This window comes from Rhinopithecus bieti, unplaced genomic scaffold (assembly GCF_001698545.2).
Source record: "Rhinopithecus bieti isolate Rb0 unplaced genomic scaffold, ASM169854v2 scaffold_26504, whole genome shotgun sequence".
Taxonomy (NCBI): domain Eukaryota; kingdom Metazoa; phylum Chordata; class Mammalia; order Primates; family Cercopithecidae; genus Rhinopithecus; species Rhinopithecus bieti.
This window is the reverse complement of record NW_016812891.1, coordinates 628510-652742: the sequence shown is the minus strand read 5'-3', so window position 1 is coordinate 652742 and position 24233 is coordinate 628510. Positions and strand designations below refer to the sequence as shown.

Sequence of the window (24233 nt, the reverse complement as noted above, 5' to 3'; positions counted from 1 at the left end):
TTTATTTATTTTTTCTTTTTTGAGATGGATGAAGTCTTGCTCTGTCACCCAGACTGGAATGCAGTGGTGTGATCTCAGTTCACTGCAACCTCTGCCTCCGAGGTTCAAGTGATTCTCCTGCCTCAGTCTCCCAAGAAGCTGGGATTACAGGCACCCACCTTCACACCCGGCTAATTTTTGCAGTTTTAGTAGAGCCAGGGTTTCGCCATGTTGGCCAGGCTGGTCTCAAACTCCTGACCACAGGTGATCCATTCTCATCGGCCTTCCAAAGTGCTGGGATTACAGGCGTGAGCCACCACGCCCGGCCAGGAACACTTTCTTAAGCAAACCACACTTATTCATTGGAAGCACTTTCAAATCATTCAACAGGTGACTTTCTTGAATACATCTAGTTGCTTGATAATGACCTGAGGAAGTAAGGGAAATTAATGAAACTGGCGGCTCTTTCCTTAAAGGATTCCAAGTGCCACTCTGGTCTTCCCTCCGCCTCAGAGACCTGAACCGTAGATACATTTTCCTCTGTGTTCAAGATAACAGCAGGAGCAGGTTTTTCATGGGAGAGGAAAGGGTTAGGACTCTCCAGCCGGGAGGAGACTGGGAAGCCGAATGAAAGCTCTCGTCTTAGCCGAGGGTGCAGTGTCTCTCCCTGGCTCATCCACAGCCCCTGGGGTTTTTCCTACAGCTCACGATGTTCCCTCAGAGAGGGAGCCCTGCCTGGAATGGCCAGAGGTCATGCTGTCACCTCCCCTACAAGGTTTTCTTGGCCAGCATGTCTGGTGAGAAGAGGAGGGAGACCAGCAGAGAATGCGTGCGGAGAGGGCGGCCAGAGAGGGACTTTCAGTCCCCAGTCCTGTGTTCCAGCCCCAAGTGCTCCTTGGTCTCAGGGGTGTGGTTCCAGGGCCTTCCTCATGGGCACCCTGCCTCTCTTTTTCACTCCCTTTTTTTTTTCTGGGACAAAGGCGTTCTCTATGAGACTATATTATCAACTTCAAATACAGAAATACCTGTGTATTCAGTTACGTGAGTAGCTGTCTTTCTGTGTTTATTAATACAATGGGCTGAATAAAAGCCGCTGTCCTGAGGTTATCTGGCAAGATGGGGAAAGAAAAACAAAACAAGTCATTATTGTACCTTCTCAAGATAAGTTCTTTATTCTCATCCACACTCTTCCATCAGCTTCCCTCTGCCCAGAATTTTCACAATGATCCTACACTAAAACCTAACTCGGCGTCACGGTTGTTAACCAGTACGATAGCAAGGACACATGAGAATCTGTTAATACAAGCACATGCGATGGCGCAGGCTCATGCTGAGCAAGCACCATTAACACCCCTCCTCCTTCCCAGCGCCAGCACAGCCCTGCACAACAGACGTGTAAACACAGGGCCTTTTCACAGGGTTTATGCACAGAAGCAAGGGGAGCCTCAGACCCAAGGCCTCATGCGCAACGTTGTGTAATTCCCTTTGAACAGACAGCTCAGTTAGCAAAAGGAATTTGGATATCTGATAACCTAAACATCATTCCCATTGTTAAAGTGCTTAATTATTCACATGGCACAAAAACCCAGGTTTTGCAACCCATAGTCAAATCCAGATGCAAACATGGACAGATAACAGTTAAAATCCCTGACTGTACAGATATGGCCCGTCTGAGACCCATATTGGGAAGCTGCACAAATGGAGAGCTATAAAACACAAACACTCTTCTTTCATAAAAGACATTTTTTCAAGTAGCTGAAAGCACAGTAAATGTTGGGGTATTTTGTTAACAAATGGATGAGCTAAGTTCAAGGGAAGTCAAGTCACTTGCTAAAAGAGGCAAAATTAGAAGTCAAGAAGTGACATCGTTTCGGTGCTCTGCCAATGAAAGTAATTTTTATTCCTTCCCTATAGAATCTAAAAAAGACCAGGTATAGCGGCTCACAGCTGTAATTCCAGTGCTTTGGGATGCTGAAGCATGGAGGATCGCTTGAGGCCAGAAGTTCAAGATCAGCCTGGGCAACATAGCAAGATGCTATCTCTACAAAAAAAATAAAAAATAATCAGCCAGGCATGGTGGTGCATACCTATAGTCCTAGCTACTTGGGAGACTGAAGTGTGAGGAGTATTGCTTGAGCCCAGGAGTTCGAGGCTGCAGTGAGCCATGATCATGCCACTGCACTCCAGTCTGGGTGACAGAGCAAGACCTTGTCCCTTAAAAAAAAAATTATTTCAAAGAATCTAAAAGAAAAAAGGGAAGACTACGGAGTTCATGTACAGCTCAAAGAAGTGGAATAGGGAGGTTTAAACAAAAAGGGAAAAAAACACACACACAAGAATAGACACTGTTGGCACCCCTGCAGAGTCAGAGTTTGAAAGTGAGAGTTGGAAACTTGACCTCTGAGTTTGCTGGAGGAAGCCAGCAAAATGATTTAGAAAGGATAATATCATAATGGCAGGAAGTGAGTACAGTCCTCTTGGCTAGAGAATCTCAGTTACAGCGTTTGGGGCAGACCAACTGGAAATGATGCTACGTCAGGGACCATGTTTGAAAGCCTAAAATCTAAGTTGACAGGAGGTGTTCCATGGAGGCTCTGGGAAAGAGGGACTCGAAGGCAGACCCCCACACAGTGGACTTACTAGTCTCGCTGTGTCACCCACACTGGAGTGCAGTGGCATGATCTCAGCTTACTGCAGCCTCAACCTCCTGGGGTCAAGCAATCCTTCCACCTCAGCCTCCTGAACAGCTGGGACCACAGGTACAGGCCACCATGCCCAGCTAATTTTGTACTTTTGTACAGACAGGGTTTTAACATGTTGCCCACGCTGGTCTCGAACTCCTGAGCTCAAGCAATCTGCCTGCCTCAGCTTCCCAAAGTGCTGGAGGTGTTTTATGGATTGAGTACTGTTCAGTTGTACCCTATGAAAGTGACCCACCACAATGGCCTGTTTTCCTGAGCAATTCTAGAGAGGCAGCAGGAGGGGCTGGTTGCTCCCATGGGGCTCAAAGGGCGGAAGGGCAGAGGAGGAGAGGGTTGGAACAAAATTGGACAGTGGCCTCTGTGCTTGCTGGATCCCCAGCCCCGAGCCTCCTCTCTGTGGGAACCATGGGACACTCATACTGCTGGAATGTGGCTCTTCCCACAGTCAGACACCACTGGCCAGCCAGGACTTCCCCTCCTGTTGAACAATGCTCTCCCTTGCAGCTCCCACTAGGCAACCTGGAAGGCTAAACTGTCTATGACGTTGTTCCCCTAAAATGTGCCCAGACACCATGTTTTATAAAGTTTCTGTCTCTTCTTTCTGTTAAGAAAGGAGAAAAAGGATCCCAGCTATTCAGGAGGCTGAGGCAGGGGAATTGCTTGAACCAGGGAGGTGGAGGTTGCAGTGAGCTGAGATCGTGCCATTGTACTCCAGCCTGGGCAATAGAGCAAGACTCTGTTTCAAAAACAAAAGAAAGGAGGAAAAGGAAAAACATTCCCAGTACTCTTATCCACCTCCTCAGTTGGAAGTGCAGTAAAAAGGTTCTTCTGGCCGGGCGCGGTGGCTCACACCTATAATCCCAGCACTTTGGGAGGCCGAGGCAGGCAGATCACTTGAGGCCGAGAATTCAAGACCAGCCTGGCCAACATAGTGAAACCCCGTCTCTACTAAAAATACAAAAAAATTAGCCAGGTGTAGTAGCATGCACCTGTAGTCCCAGCTACTCGGGAGGCTGAGGCAGGAGAATTGCTTGAACCTGGGAAGTGGAGGCTGCAGTGAGCCGAGATCATGCCACTGCACTCCACCCCGGATGACAGAGCCACACTTTGCCTCAAAAAAAAATTAAATAAATAAAAAATGAAAAGATTCTTCTCTCAAGTGTTCCCATGTCTCTCAAGACACTCTCCCAACTTCCCTGGTGCCCAAACTTGTGTTTATTCCCTTCCTATTCACTACCCTTCACCTCTCAGGTATTAGGTAAAGCCAATGTCTTGGGGAAAAGTGACTAAAAAGAGGAAGTGACAGTTTTCTCTCTAACAAAATATGAAACCATCTAAGAAGAAAAAAATGAAATAGACCCATCTTTTGGTAGTGTGCAGAGTAAAAGCCATTTAAAAAAATTCTTAAAAAAAATGATTTTAAAAATTCGTATAGCTGAGAACACTATATTTTAAATACAGGTTGAGTACCCCAATCCAAAAATACAAAATCCAGAATGCACCAAAATCCGGAGCCTTTTGAGCACTGACAACACTCAAAGGGAATGCTCCGCTTACTGGTTGAGCAGCCCTATGATACACATATTTCAAAATCCTAAAAAATCTGAAATTTAAAACACTCCTGATCATAAGCATTACAGAGAAGGGACACTCACCCTGAATTAACACCATCCGTTCAATGTAGCTATTGTTTCTAAAATAAAAACTAGCCTAAGCCTTGCTGAGTGGGCGTATCTTGATTGCAGTTCTTGTTGCAGAGGTACATTGTGAAGATGCCAGGTCTGCAGGTCAGCCCGTGCAGGTCCTGGTTTATGGATGGTTGGAAAAGAGCGAGTCCCATTCCAGTTGTCATTGTCAGCCAAGTGCATTGTCGAAATACCCCCTTTCCTGGCAAAGCTGTCATTGGTATATTTCCACTTGGCCCAGTGCATGGAATTGTTTTAATACGCTTCCCATGCTTTGAGAGGTCTGCGCGGAAGAAAACATGAGAAGAGGAGTGGGGAAGAGCGGAGGGGTTCAGACAGGAAAAGGGGGAGAGCGAGAAGGAGCCTGACCCTGTGGATCTGCCAGGGCCCTGCATGGTCCACCTTATACCCCGTCCCCTGGCCTCCAAATGCCCAGGAAGCAGACTGCCTCGGAAGACGCTACATGTTGAGGTTCACATCACCAAGTCTGCTGTGTCCAAGGCTTGGACCGAGCACTGGAAAAATGACCCAGTGGCCAATTAAACTTTCCACTGGCAGACATTGGATGAAAACTTTTTTTTAAGTGAAATCTTTCCGTTTGAGTCATTTTTTAATGAAATGAAGCATGTACTGACATGCGCTCTGTGGAGAATAGGAGAATGATTAAATTCTGTGCTGCCATTTTGGATGGCGGCACTCAGAGCCAGCGTCAAGCATTAGGAGGCATTTCGGGGGCTGTAACCACCCCCAGAAGGATCTATCAGTCCCTTCTGCCTGTTTCCCCTCCAGTTCCTATGGGCTCCTGGAAGGGACAGAGACACAGGAGATTTCTGCAGGTCCAGGCTCTGTCGTTGCTGAAATATGAAACCAAGGACTGTACTGAAAGATGCGGCAAGGCAGATGCTTTGGAGAATGCCAATTCTGCTACTGATTACACACTCTTCCTTCCTAATCTTTCTGGGCAATATGTATGAAGAAACAAAAACAGTAAATAGTGTCGTAACCATTTCAGATTTTGTGGCCAAATGAGGTCAGTTCAGATCAGTTCTACAGTCAAGTGAGTTACAAAAACTTGATGGTGTTCAGAGCTTGTTGGATTGTGGAATTGTGGAGAAGGAAATGCTGGCCTCTGTCCGCATTTGTCTAGAGCCCGAGGAGAAGCCTGCCTTTCATTCCCGAGCAGCTCCGGTTCCTCCCTTGCTTCCAGCTCCCCCGCCCCCATCCCCCGTTTTCAGCCATTGGAGGAGGATGTAGGCTAATTAGCCACAGTGCTGCCTCTCCTTCTGCCCATGCCACTGAGGAAGTCACTGGTAAAGGCATGCATGGCACAGAGGCAGGGACCCTGACTCCTTCACCAAACCTCTCTCCCTGAAATAAGGGGTCGCCCTGACACGGGAGTGAGGTTGTTTTACGACAATTGCATTGAAGGCCTACTTCAGTACAGCAGAAATAATATATGAATTTTTATTATCTCAAGAAATGATAATGGCAGAGAATAAGAAAGCATCCTGAAAAGGTCTGGAGAGACATGCGACGCACGGGCTGGGGTTGACAGCCAGGAGGAGCCAGGATGCACTCAACTCTGCAAGTAACAACACAACCAAGAGGACTGGCAACAGACCCCAAAGTCTCAGTGTTCCCTGCCCAGGGGGACAGGCTATGCTCTGGCCCAGCGCCTCTGGCTGTGCTGACAGGTTTCTAGCTAGCGGGTCACCACCTCCCCCAGAAGTAAAGGGAGCGAGCTCCATGCGTATGGTGTGTGCTCCTGCTGGCTGTAGCCCTGGGAAAGAGGGGAAGAAATATTGGTTTCTATATGGCTTGACGTCGAGTTCTTGCTCCTGCAAATTAACCCGGTCAGAAATTGGGGAGGATTCCAGATGACATCCTCACCAGCCAGGAAGCAACCAAAGCATAGCACAGCTTGACAGGGAGCTGGCAGAAGGTGATCTAACGAAAAAGGGAAGCAAAACTAGAGAACAGTGGTCGGCAATAGTTGGGAAGAGGTCAGGACATTGGCCACCCCCTAAGCATGGTAGTTCCTGTAGTGTTAAGGCGGCCAGTGTGCAGGAGGCCACACTCTCTAAGGAGTTAACGATCTGTCTTCTGTTAGCGCTATGCAGCCCAGTGTTTCAACAGCTTCCCCAGAGTCAGGAAAACCTCAAATGATGGATGGCCTGGCTGAGGTCATCAGTAGAGATAGGCCCCGGCCATGGTCTGTCTCCCCATCAGATTCACCGAACCTCAGGGCAGTGGGGTCACAGGGCCAGACAGTGCCCAGCCACGCTGGCATGATGGCAGATTTCCGACAGTGAGGAACTAAGAGTTTGCCCAGGTATGAGGAAAACGAATTTATGAAGTTCATAAATGGAGTTTATAAATGCTATAAACAAGGGGCAGCATGCTTTCATTCTGTGTGGATTTTTTTGTATGCTTTATTCATATATTTTTGTCAGTTTAATTGAAGTATAATTTACACACAATAAAATTCAACAATTTTAAGAATGCAGTTTATTGAGTTTTGACAAACATAAACAGTCACACCACCCCATACATAATATAGAACAGGGGTTGGCAGATCTGGCTCCCAACCTATGTTTGTTTTGTACATTTTTAAAGGGTTGTTAAAAAGAAGAAGATAGGGATCATATGTGACCCACAAAGCCAAAAATATTTACTGCCTGGCCTTTTACAGGAAAAGTTTGTTGACCTGTTGACCCTGACACAGAACATTCCCATCCCACTTGGAGTTCCTTCTGGCCCCTTTGCAGGAATTCCTCCCCCACCAGGCAGCCACTGATCTGCTTTCTATAGATGTAGTTGTGCCTTTTCTAGAATTTCGCATAAATGAAATCATACAGTATGTTGCCTTTTGTGTCTGGCTTCCTTCACTGATATTGCTTTGGAGAGTCATTCTGGATTTTTGCATGTCTCGGTTCTGCACTCCTTTATTTCTGAGTAGCATGGCAGGGTTTGCTTCCTAGGGGGAATGGGGGCACTTCACATGTTTTAGCCACCTGCAGATGCAAAGAAGAAGAAAGGGGATCTGCGTGTGCGGCGGTCAGGGCCTGGAGCCCCGGGGTGCCCACTCTCACTGCCCTTGTCTTTGCAGGCATGAACAACCGGGAGGTGCTGGAGCAGGTGGAGCGAGGCTACAGGATGCCCTGCCCGCAGGACTGCCCCATCTCTCTGCATGAGCTCATGATCCATTGCTGGAAAAAGGACCCTGAAGAACGCCCCACTTTTGAGTACTTGCAGAGCTTCCTGGAAGACTACTTTACCGCCACAGAGCCCCAGTACCAACCTGGTGAAAACCTGTAAGGCCCGGGTCTGCGGAGAGAGGCCTTGTCCCAGAGGCTGCCCCACCCCTCCCCATTAGCTTTCAATTCCGTAGCCGGCTGCTCCCCAGCAGCAGAACCGCCCAGGATCAGATTGCATGTGACTCTGAAGCTGACGAACTTCCATGGCCCTCATTAATGACACTTGTCCCCAAATCCGAACCTCCTCTGTGAAGCATTCGAGACAGAACCTTGTTATTCCTCAGACTTTGGAAAATGCATTGTATCGATGTTATGTAAAAGGCCAAACCTCTGTTCAGTGTAAATAGTTACTCCAGTGCCAACAATCCTAGTGCTTTCCTTTTTTAAAAATGCAAATCCTATGTGATTTTAACTCTGTCTTCACCTGATTCAACTAAAAAAAAAAAAAGTATTATTTTCCAAAAGTGGCCTCTTTGTCTAAAACAATAAAATTTTTTTTCATGTTTTAACAAAACCAATCAGGACAGGTGTTTGTTTTGTTTTCTTTTTTATAAATATGAATATATATAATATATATGTCCCTGTACATATACAATGTGGGTGCTAATGTGGAGACTGTGGCCAGCCTGGGCCACCAAGCTATGGGACCCAGAGGGAGGATTTTGCTGCAAGTCAGCGTCAAAGCACTGGTGTTATTCTGAAAACACGAGTGGCCTCATTTTTGGCTTTTGCAAAGCATGAATTTTTTCATTTGGATTGCACTTTCCTGGTTCATGACTGTACCTGTAGATGGCTGTTACTTTGACTCCTTTCAGGAACCGCCCCCCAAGCTGAATTTACAAGTTCTGTTAGCAGTATTTGCTTCAACTTACTGCCTTTTGTTCTCAAAACTTAAAAATAAGCAAGCAAATGGCTACCGAGAGAACTGGAAGATGGATACCACACAAACTTCTTGTATAAAAATATGAATGCTGAAATGTTTCAGACATTTTTAATTTAATAAACCTGTAACCACATTTAAATGATCTAAAACCCATAGCATTGTAGTCATGGCAACCTGCTAAACTTTCTCATGCAACTAAAATTTCTGGGGGAAATGAGGGTTGGGGTTGCACATTTCCCATTGTAAAATAAGTGTTTTAAATGTCCTGTACTGCTAATGAATGACTTTCTATATGTCCAGGAGTTCTCCAGTGGAATAACTATGCACTACTTTACATTTAATGGGGATGCACAAAAACAAAAAAGTATTACATTTTTAGTTGCTGTTTGTACCACCTTAAATTACATATGTTTAACACCAACAAATCAAAATCCTATTTCTATTGAGTTTTAATACTGACTAGCAACTCAAGTCTTAATTCCTTTCTTGTTGTGATTCATTTGTGAGTTTACATTTTTAAATTGTTTAACTTTCTTAATTTAGTAATTAAAAAGAAAGCATTTTACATTTGAATTTTTTTTTTTTTTTTTTTTTTTATTTGTTTAAATCATGGAAGGTACTCGTAGTTCTGTGGTACATCGGTCCCACACCAGATGGTATGGAGTCACCTGTGAATTTAGCCTTTGTGTGATGATTTGCAAATGACAGAAACATTCAGAACATCTGGAGAGTTCTTTTCCCTCTAGAAAGGGTAGGCTCTCGACCAGCTATTTCAGAGGATCATTAAAGCAAACATAGGCATACCTTACCATTTGAATTTATCAGACATTTTTTCTAACTGGAATTTACTGTGTCCTGCTTGTAGGAGAAATAGACAATCACAAGAAGAATCTTTCTTATCCTGGAGTCAGTATATATATTTCCAAACGTCCCCCCACTTCTGGAATGAAGGCGCTAACGGAGCAACAACCTAGTGTGGTAGGAAGGGCAGTGGGTGGACGCCGGCTACCTGTCCGCGTCTGGCTCTGTGATCATTCAGCTTCAGGACCCTGAGCCACTTCCTGGCATCTGTCATTTTCAGGGCCTGTCTGTAGAACGGAAGGGGTTAGATGAGATTCACTCCTTAGATCTCTACAGCTCTAAGATCCTGTGATTCTAAGATCACTGATGCCATGCGGGGTCCTAGAAAAAGGATGGTTTTCTTTGTTGAAATAACCTTTACATTTAGGGAGGGCCTCCAACACTTAAAAAAAAAAAAAGTTTTCTGATTAATCAAAACTTTATGGTATTGTTTTTAGCATTAATAGACTTGTTAAACTGATTTTAAAATTATTTATTTATTTATTTATTTATTTTCGAGATGGAGTCTCTGTCGCCCAGGCTGGAGTGCAATGGCACCATCTCGGCTCACTGCAACCTCTGCCAGCTTCAAGGGATTCTCCTGCCTCAGCCTCTTGATTAGCTGGGATTACAGGCACGCGCCACCATGCCCGGCTAATTTTTGTATTTTTAGTAGAGACAGGGTTTCACCACGTTGATCAGGCTGGTCTTGAACTCCTGACCTCGTGATCCACCTGCCTTGGCCTCCTAAAGTTATGGAATTACAGGCATGAGCCACAGCGCCCAGCAGATAAAATTTTAAAGATCTTATTACTTATATTATTATCACATTATTAGGTAGTTGATTAACATATTCTAGGTATTTTTAAAGATAACTTTGCTTTTAATCCTCACATCCCACTAAGTTGGATAATTTGCAAATATTTCTGGAGGATTTTGTTTATGTTCTGATTCATTCAAAACAATCTGAAAAAAAAAAACTGTTTTAAACAGAAATTCTTTTTTTTTAAAAAAAGTCTCTTCAAACCAAAGTATGGCCTTTAATTTATCAGTTGAGTTCATGGTGGATTCTCTTGTATGAAAGAAAGCTAAGGACTTGGGCCACCTCAAGGGCACTCTTAGGAAACACAGCGTGCTGTAGAGTGAGGTTGCACAGTGAAAGTAAGAGAGCATCTATAAATACAAAGAAGTCAGAGACTTTTGGGTTTTTTCTTGCAAGAGGCAAATGTGCTTTCAAGAGATATTCCTGAGGTAGATCATTCCAGAGAGTCCCCACACCTCCCAAGTAGCCTCTCTTCCTCATAAGTTGTATAGGCTTAGGGTGAGGAAACTGAATTTGCTGACCAGAAAGTTCTCCTGTTAAGAAAGAAAAGTATCACCTTAATGTCAGGGTGATGGTGAGGAATTTTTTGTCTTCAGTGACTTGGCAGTGAGCAAGTATTTGCTTTGTCCCCTTAGGAAAGCTGGCATCTAGCACTCCTCTGCTGGAAAGGGAGCCTTCCTAATAAACTCTTACTTTTTACTTTTTTTTAAGACAGGGTCTTGCTCTGTCACCCAGGCTGGAGTGCAGTAGGACAAACATGGTTCACTGCAGCCTCAACCTCCCGGCCTCAAGCGATCCTCCCAACCACACTGGCTAATTTTTATTATGATTATTTTTTGTAGAGATAGGGCCTTGCCATGTTGCCCCAAGCTGGTCTTGAACTCCTGGGTTCAAGCAATCCTCCTGCCTTGGCCTCCCAAAGTGTTGGGATTACAGACGTGAGCCACAGAGCCAACCTCTTTTTACTTTTTAAAAATCAAACAACAGGCCAGATGCGGTGGCTCACACCTATAATCCCAGGACTTCGGGAGGCCAAGGCGGGCGGATCACGAGGTCAAGAGATCGAGACCATCCTGGCCAACCTGATGAAACCCCGCCTCTACTAAAAATACAAAAATTATCTGGGCGTAGTGGCAGGCGCCTGTAGTCCCAGCTACTCAGGAGGCTGAGGCAGGAGAATCACTTGAATCCAGGAGGCAGAAGTTGCAGTGAGCGGAGATCGCGCCACTGCACTCCAGCCTGGCGACAGAGTGAGACTCGTTATCTCAAAAAAAATCAATCAATCAATCAATCAAATAACAAATCAATTGGAGAAGACCATTTGCAAAGTTCAGACATTGTAACTGCAACAAAAGGATTTCTGTTCACTCCATTCTCTGCAGCTCCTGATCTCAGATCTCTGCTGATCAGTTCACGGGCTGGGAGGATCAGAGAGCCTAGGAGACAGGGGGTCCCGTGCTTTAGAACATCCGGGTAGATAGAGACAAATAATGCATTTGACTTTGCCATAGTCGTGGCACAGAAAGGTGTATGGGGAACCAGGCATTTCCGTGAGAAAAGTTAAGGGTATATATGGTATATATAATCCCTCAAACACAGCCATACTGTTGAAGATTTCCTTACCAGCACCAGAGGTGTTTACCTGCTTTGAGAAAGATAGGAATCCTCCTGTGGCTAAGTGTTGGCACCAGAGGATTTTATAGTAGCATTCGTGTGGCAAAATGTGATCTGCAATTTCCCAGGGGGTCTTAAGAATGTATACTAGATTAATTGGAATGGTTCTTTTATGAATCTTGAAAGAGTATGGTTTTCAGCAACAGGCAGAAGAGAATTGTACTAAAGCCCACAGCAAAAGGGAAGTCATCTATTTATTAGTCACGACTCAGGACAAAGAACGTCACGTGCTAGGCATTGCCTAACAAGTTGTATTGGAATAAAATGACCTTTGGTCAGTTTGTTCCTGAAAGGTATTTTAATAGGTTTAAATGACTTTTGTTGACCTTCTTACCACTGTATGTTATACAATACTGTTGGAATTCAATTATGCTGTCAAAAACATTTATTAGAAGGGAGGGAGGAGACTGGCTTTGGTTTGGGGCAGGGGAAGGAAGCTTAAACACATTCTTATTCTAAAATGATACAGGGGATATAGATTACTAAAGCAATTGCTAATTACATATATTTTTTTAATTCTGAAAATAGTTTATAACTACAGAGAAGAAAATCATGAAAATAGTACCTTTACTGTATTTGAAATATCAAACAGACCTTCATAATTTATATACACCTATATTCCCAGAAAATGTTCATACATAATAAACTCCTAAATCATACCTCATTCTTTCCCAACATGCAAAATATTCAGAATCCTATGGAGGGACAAATATACCTTTATTTTAAAAGTTAATTCTGAGCACTGAAAATAAATGGTTTTCCAGTGTTGCAGGGACATTCTAACAAAATGTGACCAGTGACTAACAACGGCTTCCTCAACAGCCAGAACACTGTGCTTCTCTCCATACAGCTTACTACTCTCCAGTAACCTGTTTAATGCCACCAATGTGTTTACTACTACTCTCCTCTAATGTGTTTGCCCTGCCAGATTGTGAGCGAGAGCAGAAACTTCCTGATTGGCTCACCATTATTCTCCCTGCACCTAAAACAGTGATGAGTTTCTGGCAGATGCTGGCTGGACTGATGGATGCACTGTTAGGTGGATGAGGCTCACTGTCCAGTGGGGTGAATGGTTTACCTTTGAATGACACATTTACCTAAGAACCTGCTAAGCACATGGGACTGACAGCATGCTGCCCACAGTGCTAGTCCTGAGCATTATGGACGTGTGGCCACCAGTGTTCCAGATATGACTGAAGGCCCAATCTATAGCCTGATACTTCCCAACCCTTTCCCCAGAACTGTCACAATGCCAGTGAGGATAAACTTGTACCTCTGTAACCTGAGAGGCAGCATGAAATAAATGGCACCAAGTGATACATACTCTTATTTTGGTTCCATTTGGTTTTGAGACGGGATCTCACTATGTTGCCCAGGCTGAATTCAAATTCCTGGCCTCAAGCAATCCTCCCACTTCAGTCTCCCAAGTAGCTGGGACTACAGGCATGTGCCACCACGCCTGGCCACAGTCTTTGTTTTTTGGGGGTGCAGGGGGCTGACAGGGTCTCACTCTGTTATCCACGCTAGAGTGCAATGATGTGATCATGGCTCACTGCAGCCTTGACATTTTGGGCTCAAGCCATCCTCCCACCCCAGGCTCCCAAGTAGCTAGGACTACAAGTGCGTGCCACCACACTCGGCTAATTTTTTCTTTTTTTTTTTTTTTTTCTTTTTTTTTTTTGTAGAGACAAGGTCTTACTATGTTGCCCAGGCTGTGGCCTTAGGTAAAGTGCCTTCAAAGGCTCATTTTAGCTTTGTAATTGTATGAAAAGTTGATATTCTACTCCCTAAGATATCCATCTTTGTCTTCAGATAAAAATTATTTTCCCAAGTCATCAAGTTGTGCCATGTTACCCAGCCTGTAGCTTGTAGTGTCCCTGACGCACCCTTGCATAAGGCAGGGAGCCCGTGTGCCCTGTGTGAGAAGCACAGAGTGAAGATGTTGTCCGTATTGTACATGGAAAAGGTAACATTAGCCCCCTTTAATGTGGACTCTCTCATCCGATTTCCTTTTTTCACCCAGCAAAGTGCCCAGTGACTGAGAATGAGACAGAAAGTAGATTACATAGTGCTTAGTAGGGGCCTACTGCTCCTTGCCTTTGGATTTGTTTCCTTCTGATTTCTAGCCCCTGTTAGGGGTTACCTCATACTTTCAATACAGAAGACGTAAACAAATGGGTCTCAATGAAGAAAAACCAAAAGTACACACACAAGAATCTCAGTTGCTCTCTGTCTCTCTGTTTCTCTCCTCTCTCTCTCTGCCTCTCTCTCCTCTCCCCCGACCCCATTAACAGTGTATATAGGTACACCATTTATTCTGATTAGTGGCCACTAAATAGAGGAAGTGGTAGATAATAGCATTCAGGGACGGAGGAGGGTTTTAGCAGGTTGTTGGCTCCAGTGTCTCGATTAGGATATGGTCTGAAATATATTCATATTCATATTCTCATAAAGTATGAGAATAAAAGAATTGCTAGGAAGAAGCTTGGAATAACAATAGCTCCTCACTGCCTCTCAGTAACAGCTAGTGGGAGGCTTTCTCCTATTTACAAAGGCATTGTCATTTTTCCACTTACTAGCCAGGCTGTTTCTCTTGAATCATCATGCAGTGTGTACATTCATGATGGAAGGTATATTCATGATGGAAGGTACATTCATGATGGAAGGTATATTCATGGATGGAAGGGAGGGTATAGTTTCGATGGGTGTGGGATGGAAGGCTAGCATTCATTGATTGGAAGGTATATTCATTGATGGAACGGTACATTCATTCGATTGGCGAAGGTATATTCATGATGGAATGGTACATTCATTTGGATGGAAGGTACTATTCATGTGGATGGAATGGTTATGATTCATGAGATGCGAGGAGGTACATCATGATGGAAGGTACATTGCATGATGGAAGGGTATGATGTCATGGATGAGAGGTATAGCATTGCCTGAGTGAGAGTGTAAGCATTGCATGAAATGGAAGGGTAATATCTTGATGGAAGGTACGCATTCATGAGGAGAGGTACAATTCATGGATGGGAAGGGTATTATGCATGTGGAAGGGTACATGTATGATGGGAGGTAGCATTCATGATGGAAGGTAACATTCATGATGGAAGGTATACTTCTTGAGTGGAAGTGTACTACTGTCAATGATGCGAAGGTAGGCATTCATGATGGAAGGTGATAAGTTCATGATGGAAAGTACAGTTCATGATGGAAGGTACATTCATGATGGAAGGTACATTCATGATGGAAGGTATATTCATGATGGAAGGTACATTCATGATGGAAGGTACATTCATGATGGAAGGTATATTCATGATGGAAGGTATATATACTAGCAGTTGCCTGGTGTTCTGGTTGTTTTGTTCTGGATAGTTTTCCTTTAGTTAATTATCAAATGCTTACTATGTAATAATCAATGAGTAGCTAATTGGAAGCGAGAGAGAATGAAATGGGTATTATTCAGATAGTGTTTTTAATGAAACGCATAGACATAGTCCTGTGGGGAAATATCACTAAATAGCAAGAGATTTCATCTTTTTTTTTCCCCCCCTTTGGTGTGTGTTTACAAAGGATTCATTGAAGCCACTCATCAACTAAATCCACGTATGTGAATCCGTTCATTTTTTTTAGACTCCTCCCAAGGGGTAAACATTGGAAGACACCAGGAGGGAAGCCAAGCCTCTAGAGATTGCTCAGGAACCCAAACCACCCCAATGGAGCCGGAAGGTCTGTCAATTCCCAGAGAGGGAGGAAATGGTAAGCAAATGGCAGCAGTTGCCTAGAGAATTAGGGAATGAATAACAATGCTTTCTGGTAAATTAACCATATTACATTGTGCAGAGGAAAGTGATAGGAAAACCCTGTTAAAAATTGAATAATAATTTGCCCACCTCATTTATGCAAAATGCATAATTTTCCTACTTCAGTGGACTTTAGTTTGATTTAAAAGATGAGCAGCTCTAGGACTATTCACCAAAGCATAATTTGTAAGATAATTGGGAAGGGGAAGAGAAATCAGACAGTAATCAGCACAATCTTTCCTAAGCCACTTCACCTTCCTCCTCTCACCTGCAAATTTGGGAAAATATTTGTTTACCCTTTCCTGAAGTTCTCTAAATGAAAGTGCAAAGCATTAATCATTGTCATTGCTACCACTAAACCATGACCTCACCATGAGAGGGGGGAAAGCAATGCTTCATTCTATTCAGTATTTTTCTGCTCTAATTCAAATAAGTACTTGTTTTGAATAGTGGGGGGAAAAAATGGAAATGTAGCAACGCTATAGTTAAAACAGCAAGCCGAGAACAAAAGCAACACGCATGCAGGCAAAGGAGACCTTGGAAGACACACAGATAAAACAAAAAGCTGTGCTTGGCTGGGATTCTGTTTCAGAATCAAATGCAAAATGGAGAATATTGTTCCAATTGTAAAGGTTTTGCAATCTACAATCAGTCGGAATGAAAAGATATCATGTAATCCACCTTGACAGTCAGAAGCTGCTCTGTTGCTGTGAATTGTGATATTTGTTCATGACTAATGTAGATTTTCAGACCCAGAATGGTTGAAGGTGGGCAGGAATTTGTAGGTGTACCAGATACCCTTCACTTCAACAGGGCACAGCCATGTCAGCTGAGGTTCATATCTCTTCCTCTCCTCCTTTTCCCTACTCCTCTCCCCTTGCTCCGCAATCTCATTAGAATCATGACATTTTTACTTATATATTCATTAATTCTCTTCATCCCCATCTCTCCACAAAAGATCATTATCTACTTATTAAACTCAGCCCTTACACAGTGTCTCATGCCTGTAATCTCAGCTATTTGGAAGGCTGAGGCGGGAGGATGGCTTGAGGTCAGGGGTTCGAGAACAGCCTGGGCGACATAGCCAGATGTCTCTAAAAAAAATTAAAATCAAAAATGTAGTAGGGTATGGTGGCACACAACTATAGTTCCAGCTACTCAGGAGACTGAGGTGAGAGGGAATCACTTGAGCCCTGGAGGTCAAGGCTGCAGCAGTGAGCTGTGATTATGCCACTGCACTCCAGCCTGGGCAAGAAAGCAAGACCCTGTCTCTGAAAAAAAAAAATTTTTTTTAAATAAATTCAGCCCTTAGAGTTCTACCTTTCAGGGCAAACCTGTTTCCTTTGTTGGACTGATTCCTGTCTCTTCTACAAACTTGCTGGTCCCACAACACTGAACTTTGAACCCCACAAATCTCAACACTTCTTATCTGTTGGGTGCCCATTCTGGTTAAGCAAAAGGACCTTCCCTAATCCTAATACTCCTCCCCACTCCTTCCATCTCTATCCCCAACCACTGCTACTGGCTGAAGATTTATTAGATACTAGTTTTGTACCTATGCCTCCTGCCACTTGCTATAAATCGCCTTTATGCAAATCGAAAAGGCTACCCTGCCTCAAGACATTTTGCTGCCATCTGCCAGGAAATTGTTGTAATAAATATGCAAAAGGATAATGACTAGAATGTGAATGTTGCCCCCTAGAATTGTGCAGTACGCAACTGGCACAACTAAATGTGACAACCTTGTTGTTTGAAATCACCTGAACTCTCCTGGAACCCTGTGTAAAAATCACAACCACCATAGGTCAGTCTTGCCTTTTCATGACAGTTTGCCATTTCAAAATCTAAATCTTCCGCCAAGGTCAGAAATTGCTGAGGGGCAGTTTCCGGGAGAGACAGAGTCCCCATGCAGCAGTCAGTACCTATAAGATTATAGGGCTCTTCCAGCATTCCGCCCAAGCTTTGACCTGCTACCTGGCAGATACAACCCACACCACACTTGGTTGATTTTCAGGAAGCATCCAAGTTAGAAAGCTGGTAAGGCTGAATGTTGGGGTGCAGGGGGAGGCGGACCCAGCTTACATTCAGGTCAGCCATTACCCCTCTCTGGCTTTGGCGGCTTCATTTCTTGTTGATTGCCCCATCTGTTCCCCTCCCTCCTTCCCATTCAGCACAACCTGCACATACTGGTGATCTCTCACTACATAACAAACCACTCCAAAACTTAGTAGCAGAAATAGAAACAGTCATTTATTTTGATCACGAATCTGCAATCTGAGCAGGACTCATTGAGGCCAGCCCACCCCTGTTCCATGCGGCCTCAGCTAGGGCAGCTGGGGTGTGGCTGGAGGAGCTGCTGTCACGATGGCTCTCGCATTTCACAAGGGCTCTGCATCAACACGCTGCTACGCTGATGCCCGCTGTTGACCTCAGGAGCTCAGTTGGGGCTACCGATAGGGGCTTTGGTTCCTCTCCACTTGGGCTCCCATGTGTGCGTGGACTTGCTCACACGGTGGTGCCTATGTTGAACTACCCCAGCTGACTCATCATTAAGTAGAGACAAGCTGGACCCACCCAGCTCTGCCCAAATTTCAAATTTCTGAACAAAACAAATGACTGTGGCTTTAAGCCATTAAGGCTTGGGATAGTTTACTTTGTAGCAATCAATCACTAGAATGTATACTCCATGCTAAATGTTGCATGAATCCATTCCCACATCTTTCTAGGGTGCCTCCTGGTGCTGCAGAGTCTAGGAAGCTAAAAACTACACTGCCCAGAGTCTCTTTTCATTAGGATCATGATTATGAGTTAAGCTACACCAATTAGACATATTTGCCCAAAGCTTGGAAGGCAGAGGCCAATGTCTCGCAGCTTTTGGCTACTTTCTGCCGCAAAGCAAGATCATGGAGCTACTGATAGCCACTCTCCAGCTTCATGGGCATCAAAAATCTAGTGGGCGTGGCAGTGGCTAGGTTCCTCTGCCTAGCAAATGTGGTGGTGGCAGTAATTCATGCTGTTCCTGGCTTTCTGACCACTTTCTGGCCTGGTCTTGCAGCCATGATGTTCTTGCAGTCAACAGTCCCCATGGCAGCTTCCTGAGTCCTCCTTCCTGATTGTGGCAGAGGTGACAGCTCCCCTGGCAGATTGATTTTACCACATTATGGGAGCCATCCTTGGAGGCCCAGCCTAGAGCCCTCTCTTCCAGCCCTTCCAACAAGTTTGCAATGCTTCATGTTATATTCTTTTTTGCTTAAAACCCCTAGCGTGGTTTCTATTTCCTACCCAGAACCCCGTAACAGATATCCACGTGATCCCAAAGTTTTGTCTCTTCTCAGTCTTTCTTTTGTTCTTGCTTGTTTGCTTTCTCTCATTTAATCATTCCTTTAATAAATATTTATGGAATGTCTGCTATGTGCCAGGCACTGCACTAGACCCTGGAGAAAAATCGATGAACTAAACAGACATGGCCTCGCTCTCATAAGATGAGGCAGGGCAAAGACCATGAGGCAGCAAAAGACAACCCTTGGGTCCAGTCGGCCCCTGCTTGTTTTTGTGTATAACATTTCCTTGGAACACAGCACACTCATTCATTTAGATCTTGTCCATCGCTGGTTTTGCCCAACAATGGTAAAGTTGAGTAGTTGCAACAGAGACTGTGTGACCTACAATGCCGAAAATACTTACTGGCCCTTTTCAGAAAAAGGTTGCCAGCTCCTGTATTAGATAAATAAAACGCCAAATCATACTCCTGGAGTTCCCCACAGCCAGTCAATTGCTCTTTCTGTCAATTCTGCAGACACCAGGGGTCCCCAACCCTTGGGCCGTGGACTGGTACCAATCCGTGTCCTGTTAGGAACCGGGCTGTACAGCAGGAGGCGAGTGGCGGGTGGGTGAGCATTACCGCCTGAGCTCCACCTCCTGTCAGATCAGCAGTGACTTTAGATTCTCATAGGAGCCCGAACCCTATTGTGAACTGTGCATGTGAGGGATCTAGGTTGCAGGCTCCTTATGAGAAGCTAATGCCTGATGATCTGAGGTGGAATGGTTTCATCCCGAAACCCTCCCTCCACCCCCATGCCCACCCCAGGCCATGGAAAAATTGTCTTCCACGAAACTGGTGCTAGTGCCAAAAAGGTTGGGGGCAGCTGGCAACACCATAGCACCATGCGCAGTGCTAAGCACGCCATGAGAATCCTCTAAGTTAATTCTCACAACCACCTTTGTGATTCATTATTATCTCTGTTCTACAGACAAAGAGACTGAGATTTAGAGAGATTTGGGCTTAGGTGACTAAGAGGATGATGATACGGAAGAGGAATAGAAAAGAGGCAGAAGATGACAGGCTCAGTCCGAACTCATACCTCCTGCAGACAGGCACACGGGGCCATCCCAGTAGATTTCCTGCTTGGTGTGGATTTCAAGTCTGGACAGCTTCTAAGTTCAAATCACAATTCTACCATTGACTAACGAGCTGTGTGACTTTGGGCAAATTATTTCACTTTCCCTCCTGGCCTCTTTTATTTTTAATTTATTATTATTATTTTTTTGAGGTAGAGTTTCACTCTTGTTGCCCAGGCTGGAGTGTAATGGCGTGTTCTCAGCTCACTGCAACCTCTGCTTCCCCAGTTCGAGTGATCCTCCTGCCTCAGCCTCCCAAGTAGCTGGGATTACAGGCGCACACCACCACGCCTGGCTAATTTTTTGTATTTTTAGTAAAGACGGTGTTTCACTATGTTGGCCAGGTTGGTCTCGAACTCCTGACCTCAGGCGATCCACCCACCTTGGCCTCTCAAAGTGCTGGGATTACAGGCTTGAGCCACCACGCCTGGGCTATTTTTTAATTTTTTAAAGAGACAGGGTTGCTGTGTCACCCAGGGTGGAATAAAGTGGTACAATCATAGCTCATCACTGTAACCTCTAACTCCTGGGCTCAAGGCGTCCTTCCACCTCAGCCTCTCTGGGGCTAGGACTACAGGCATGCACCATCACACCCAGTGAACTGTGTGTGTGTGTGTGTGTGTGTGTGTGTGTGTGTGTGTGTGTGTTTTCTTTCTTTGGTCCAGGCAGGTCTCAAACTTCTGGACTCAAGTAATCCTCCCACCTGAACCTCCCAAAGCACTGAGATTACAGTTTTCTCATAAATAAAATGGGCTCTTGTGAAAACTAGGAAAAGTAATATGCAAACAGTATCTAGCATCATAGGGGCTAGGTATACAGTAGATACATGTGCCAAGTATGTGGTACATGGTAGATATTTGATACATGTTGGCAACTTCCCCTTCCCCTTCAGTCTTATCCTTCACATGGTAGAAAGTAATCTTCCAGAATTACAGCCTTAATTATGTTATTTTCCTCCTCAAAAAAAGTGATAGTTCCCACTGACTATCTGTAGTGGAAGGAGACCTGTTTGGAGGATCTGCCCAGCCATGCCTCTTTCTTTCAACTTCCACACACACTATCCCTTCTATGTTTTGTTTTCCCTTCTAGGTTATGTTTTCACTGTATAACACCCCTACCCTGCCCCCCAACCAGAACAGATGATATTCGAGGGGTAGACACCTAACCAGGGGACAGACAGTCCATTGGCCACTGGCTAATCAAATTGTCTCTGTCGAGTTGGAACCAAGAATCAAGAGACTGTGGTGACAGATGCTTGGCCTACAGGTTGGCTTGAGTCAGGGCCAGAGTTGCCCTATGGGGGATCAGAGGACACAGCGTGCAGAGAGAAGCAGTGGCAAGAAACCGTGGGCCACCAGAGAGAGTGACTGGGAACAGCTACTGTCCACACTCTAGCATCTGGAGGTCCAATTACGCTGCCCCGCACCATTTCCGTGAGATTCCTCTGAAGCATTGTGTACATCAGCTCTTTACTTAGCAAATCCGAGGGAGTCTGGCCCACTACAGTCTGGCTCCACTGTCTGGCCAGGCTCATCTGTCCCATCACCTCCACCATCACCCGTGCCTTATCGCCTGGCTACGCTGAGTTACCCACAACTCTGCAAGCATGCTCTGCACTACTCCATTCCTTCCTCCTACCTGGATTGTTCTTTTTCCCTCTCTTCTCCTCTTAAAAGCTTATCCACTCTTTGACACCCAACTCATACGTCTAGCGATGGCCACCCTCGGAGAACTCCCCGCTCCTGGCTCTGGTCTTTTGAAGGCAGTCCCTGCATAGCACTGCTGGCTGTGGCTGTTAGTATATATACGTCCTTGAGTTTTGCTTCTTGCCACTAAGCTCACTGAGGGTAGGAACCTGGCACACATTAGGACCGATATGACACTGAATTTAATCCAAGGATTGGAATCCTGAAACACAAGCTGAGTTTCTTCCGTAAAGAGGATTGTGCCAGTAGAAGGCAGTGCTCGTTAAAATGGAAATGTGTTTAGAGAATACTTCAGATTGAAGGGATGAGATCAAAGGGCACATTTTTGGCCAGGAGTCCTGAGTCTCAGAGACCCAAATAAATTGTAGACTTTTTATTTCCTGACTTGACTGGAACCATAACACTGGATTTGGCGCTACAATATAAAACTTTCTGGAACTTTTATGGGATGGGAAGGCTCTTTGCTGTAAGTGTTAGGATTGCTCCTGTCTAAAATGAAAGCACTCACGCCTATTGCTGAAACTGGCTAGTACACTCAGAAGGCCTGATTTAGACTTCCACGGGTGATCAGGAAACCAGCAGAGCCCTACCTTAGCTGGAGTTACAGACATACCCTGCTTCAGACTTATCAGGAGAGGGAGTGTCTATATTACATGGACACATGTCCACTCCGGTTCGAGATCCTATGGCCCACGTCAAGAATAGAAAGCAGCTGCTCATGCAGACGGTGCGTGAAACATTAGCTGCGTTTTGCAAACATGTAAGAATTTCCCAGTAAGAATCTTGACTGCAGATGTGGGCCTGGCAGCCCCTCCTGGGCCTTGTGCCTGGGGCTCAGCCCTGGGGATGCTGTTCAAGCCGCACTTCCAGCCTGGCTCTGTACCAAGGGGCTGGTTTTGAGGTTCTAGGTCACACGGTGAATCAAGCTCTTGCCCCTTATCCCAGGGAGGGAAACTCCTAACAGCTGAAACAAAGTCTGCTTTCTCACACTGACCTCTGACCCTTCTCAAGCTTTCTGAACAAACCCCAACCAGGTTAACCTAAAATCACCATTCTCAAATCTGCCTGTGCATGATCTAAGAAAATCTTTCAGCCCAGGCTGGAGTGCAATGGCATGATCTCGGCTCACTGCGACCTCCGCCTCCCGTGCTCAAGCGATTCTCCTGCTTTAGCCTCCCAAGTAGCTGGGATTACAGGCAAACACCACCGTGCCCAGCTAATTATTGTATTTTTAGTAGAGATGGGGTTTTGTCATGTTGGCCAGGCTGGTCTCGAACTTCTGACCTCAGGTGATCCTCCCGTCTCAGCCTCCCAAAGTGCTGGGATTACAGGCACGAGCCACCACACCTGGACTAAGATAATCTTTTAAAATGCAGGTTTTGATCCTTTAGTTCTTAAACATGACAATTGGATGTTTATGCATATGTGTGAGATGTGTCACCCTTGAACCTTGTTACCATGTCTGCACATTACCTGTCTGACATGAAAAAAAAAAGAAGAAAAATGCAGGTTTCTTAGCCCCTCCCAGACTTACTGAATAAGCTTTCTCAGGCAGAAGGTCATGAATTTGTCATTGAACATGTCTTAGTCCATTCGGCTGCTATAACAAAAATACCATAGACTGGGTGGCTTATAAACAACAGAATTTTTTGTTGTTGTTTTTATCTTTGTTTTGTTTTGTTTTTTCAAAGCAGAGTCTCACTTTGTTGCCCAGGCTAGAGTGCAGTGGAGCAATCTCAGCTCACTGCAACCTCCGTCTCCCAGGTTCAAGCAATTCTCCTGCCTCAGCCTCCCCAGTAGCTGGGATTACAGGCATGTGCCACCACACCTGGCTAATTTTTTGTATTTTTAGTAGAGACGAGATTTCACCATATTGGCCAGGCTGGTCTTGAACTCCTAACCTCAGGCTCCTTGAACACCCACCTCAGCCTCCCAAAGTGCTGAGATTACAGGTGTGAGCCACCACGCCTGGCCTGTTTTTACCTTTTTAGAGATGGGGTCTCTCTGTGTTGCCCAGGCTGGTCTCAAACTCCTGGCCTAAAGTGATCCCCCTGCCTCAGCCTCACAAGTAGCTGGGATTATAGGTGTGAGCCATCATACCCAGCTAGAAATTTATTTCTTACAACTCTGGAGGCTGGGCAGTCCAAGGTCAAGGCACCAGCAGGTTTGGTGTCTGGTGTGGGCCTGCTTCCTGGTTCAGAGATGGTGGCTTCTTTCTGTGTCCTCACCTGGTGGAAGGGAAGAGGGAGCACTCTGGGGTCTCTTTTATAGGGGCTCTGCTCCCATTCGCAAGGGCTCTGCTCTCATGACCTAATCACCTCCCAAAGTCCCCACCTCCTAATACCGTCACACGGGGGGTTAGGATTCCAACTATGAATTTGGGGGAATAGAGCATTCAGTCATGTATGCCCTTTTCTCCTCTCCTTTGCCTCCTACTGGAAACTTCTGGCCGCAGAAAAATTGCATGGCATACTTTGGGTTCC

The 24233-nt window shown here is 45.1% G+C and overlaps 1 protein-coding gene across 6 annotated transcripts in view; it reads left to right on the top strand.

Annotated features, from left to right (window-relative positions):
• FYN (FYN proto-oncogene, Src family tyrosine kinase) overlaps nucleotides 1–8144 on the top strand; it is a 183630-nt gene extending 175486 nt beyond the window's left edge. For all 6 annotated transcript variants that reach the window (XM_017847136.1, XM_017847135.1, XM_017847131.1 and 3 more), the window contains one exon: nucleotides 7476–8144. In XM_017847136.1, the coding sequence (XP_017702625.1) occupies nucleotides 7476–7684 (209 nt within the window). In that variant the 3' untranslated portion in view covers nucleotides 7685–8144. The remainder of the gene's footprint in view (nucleotides 1–7475) is intronic.
• The last annotated feature ends 16089 nt before the right edge of the window (nucleotides 8145–24233 follow it).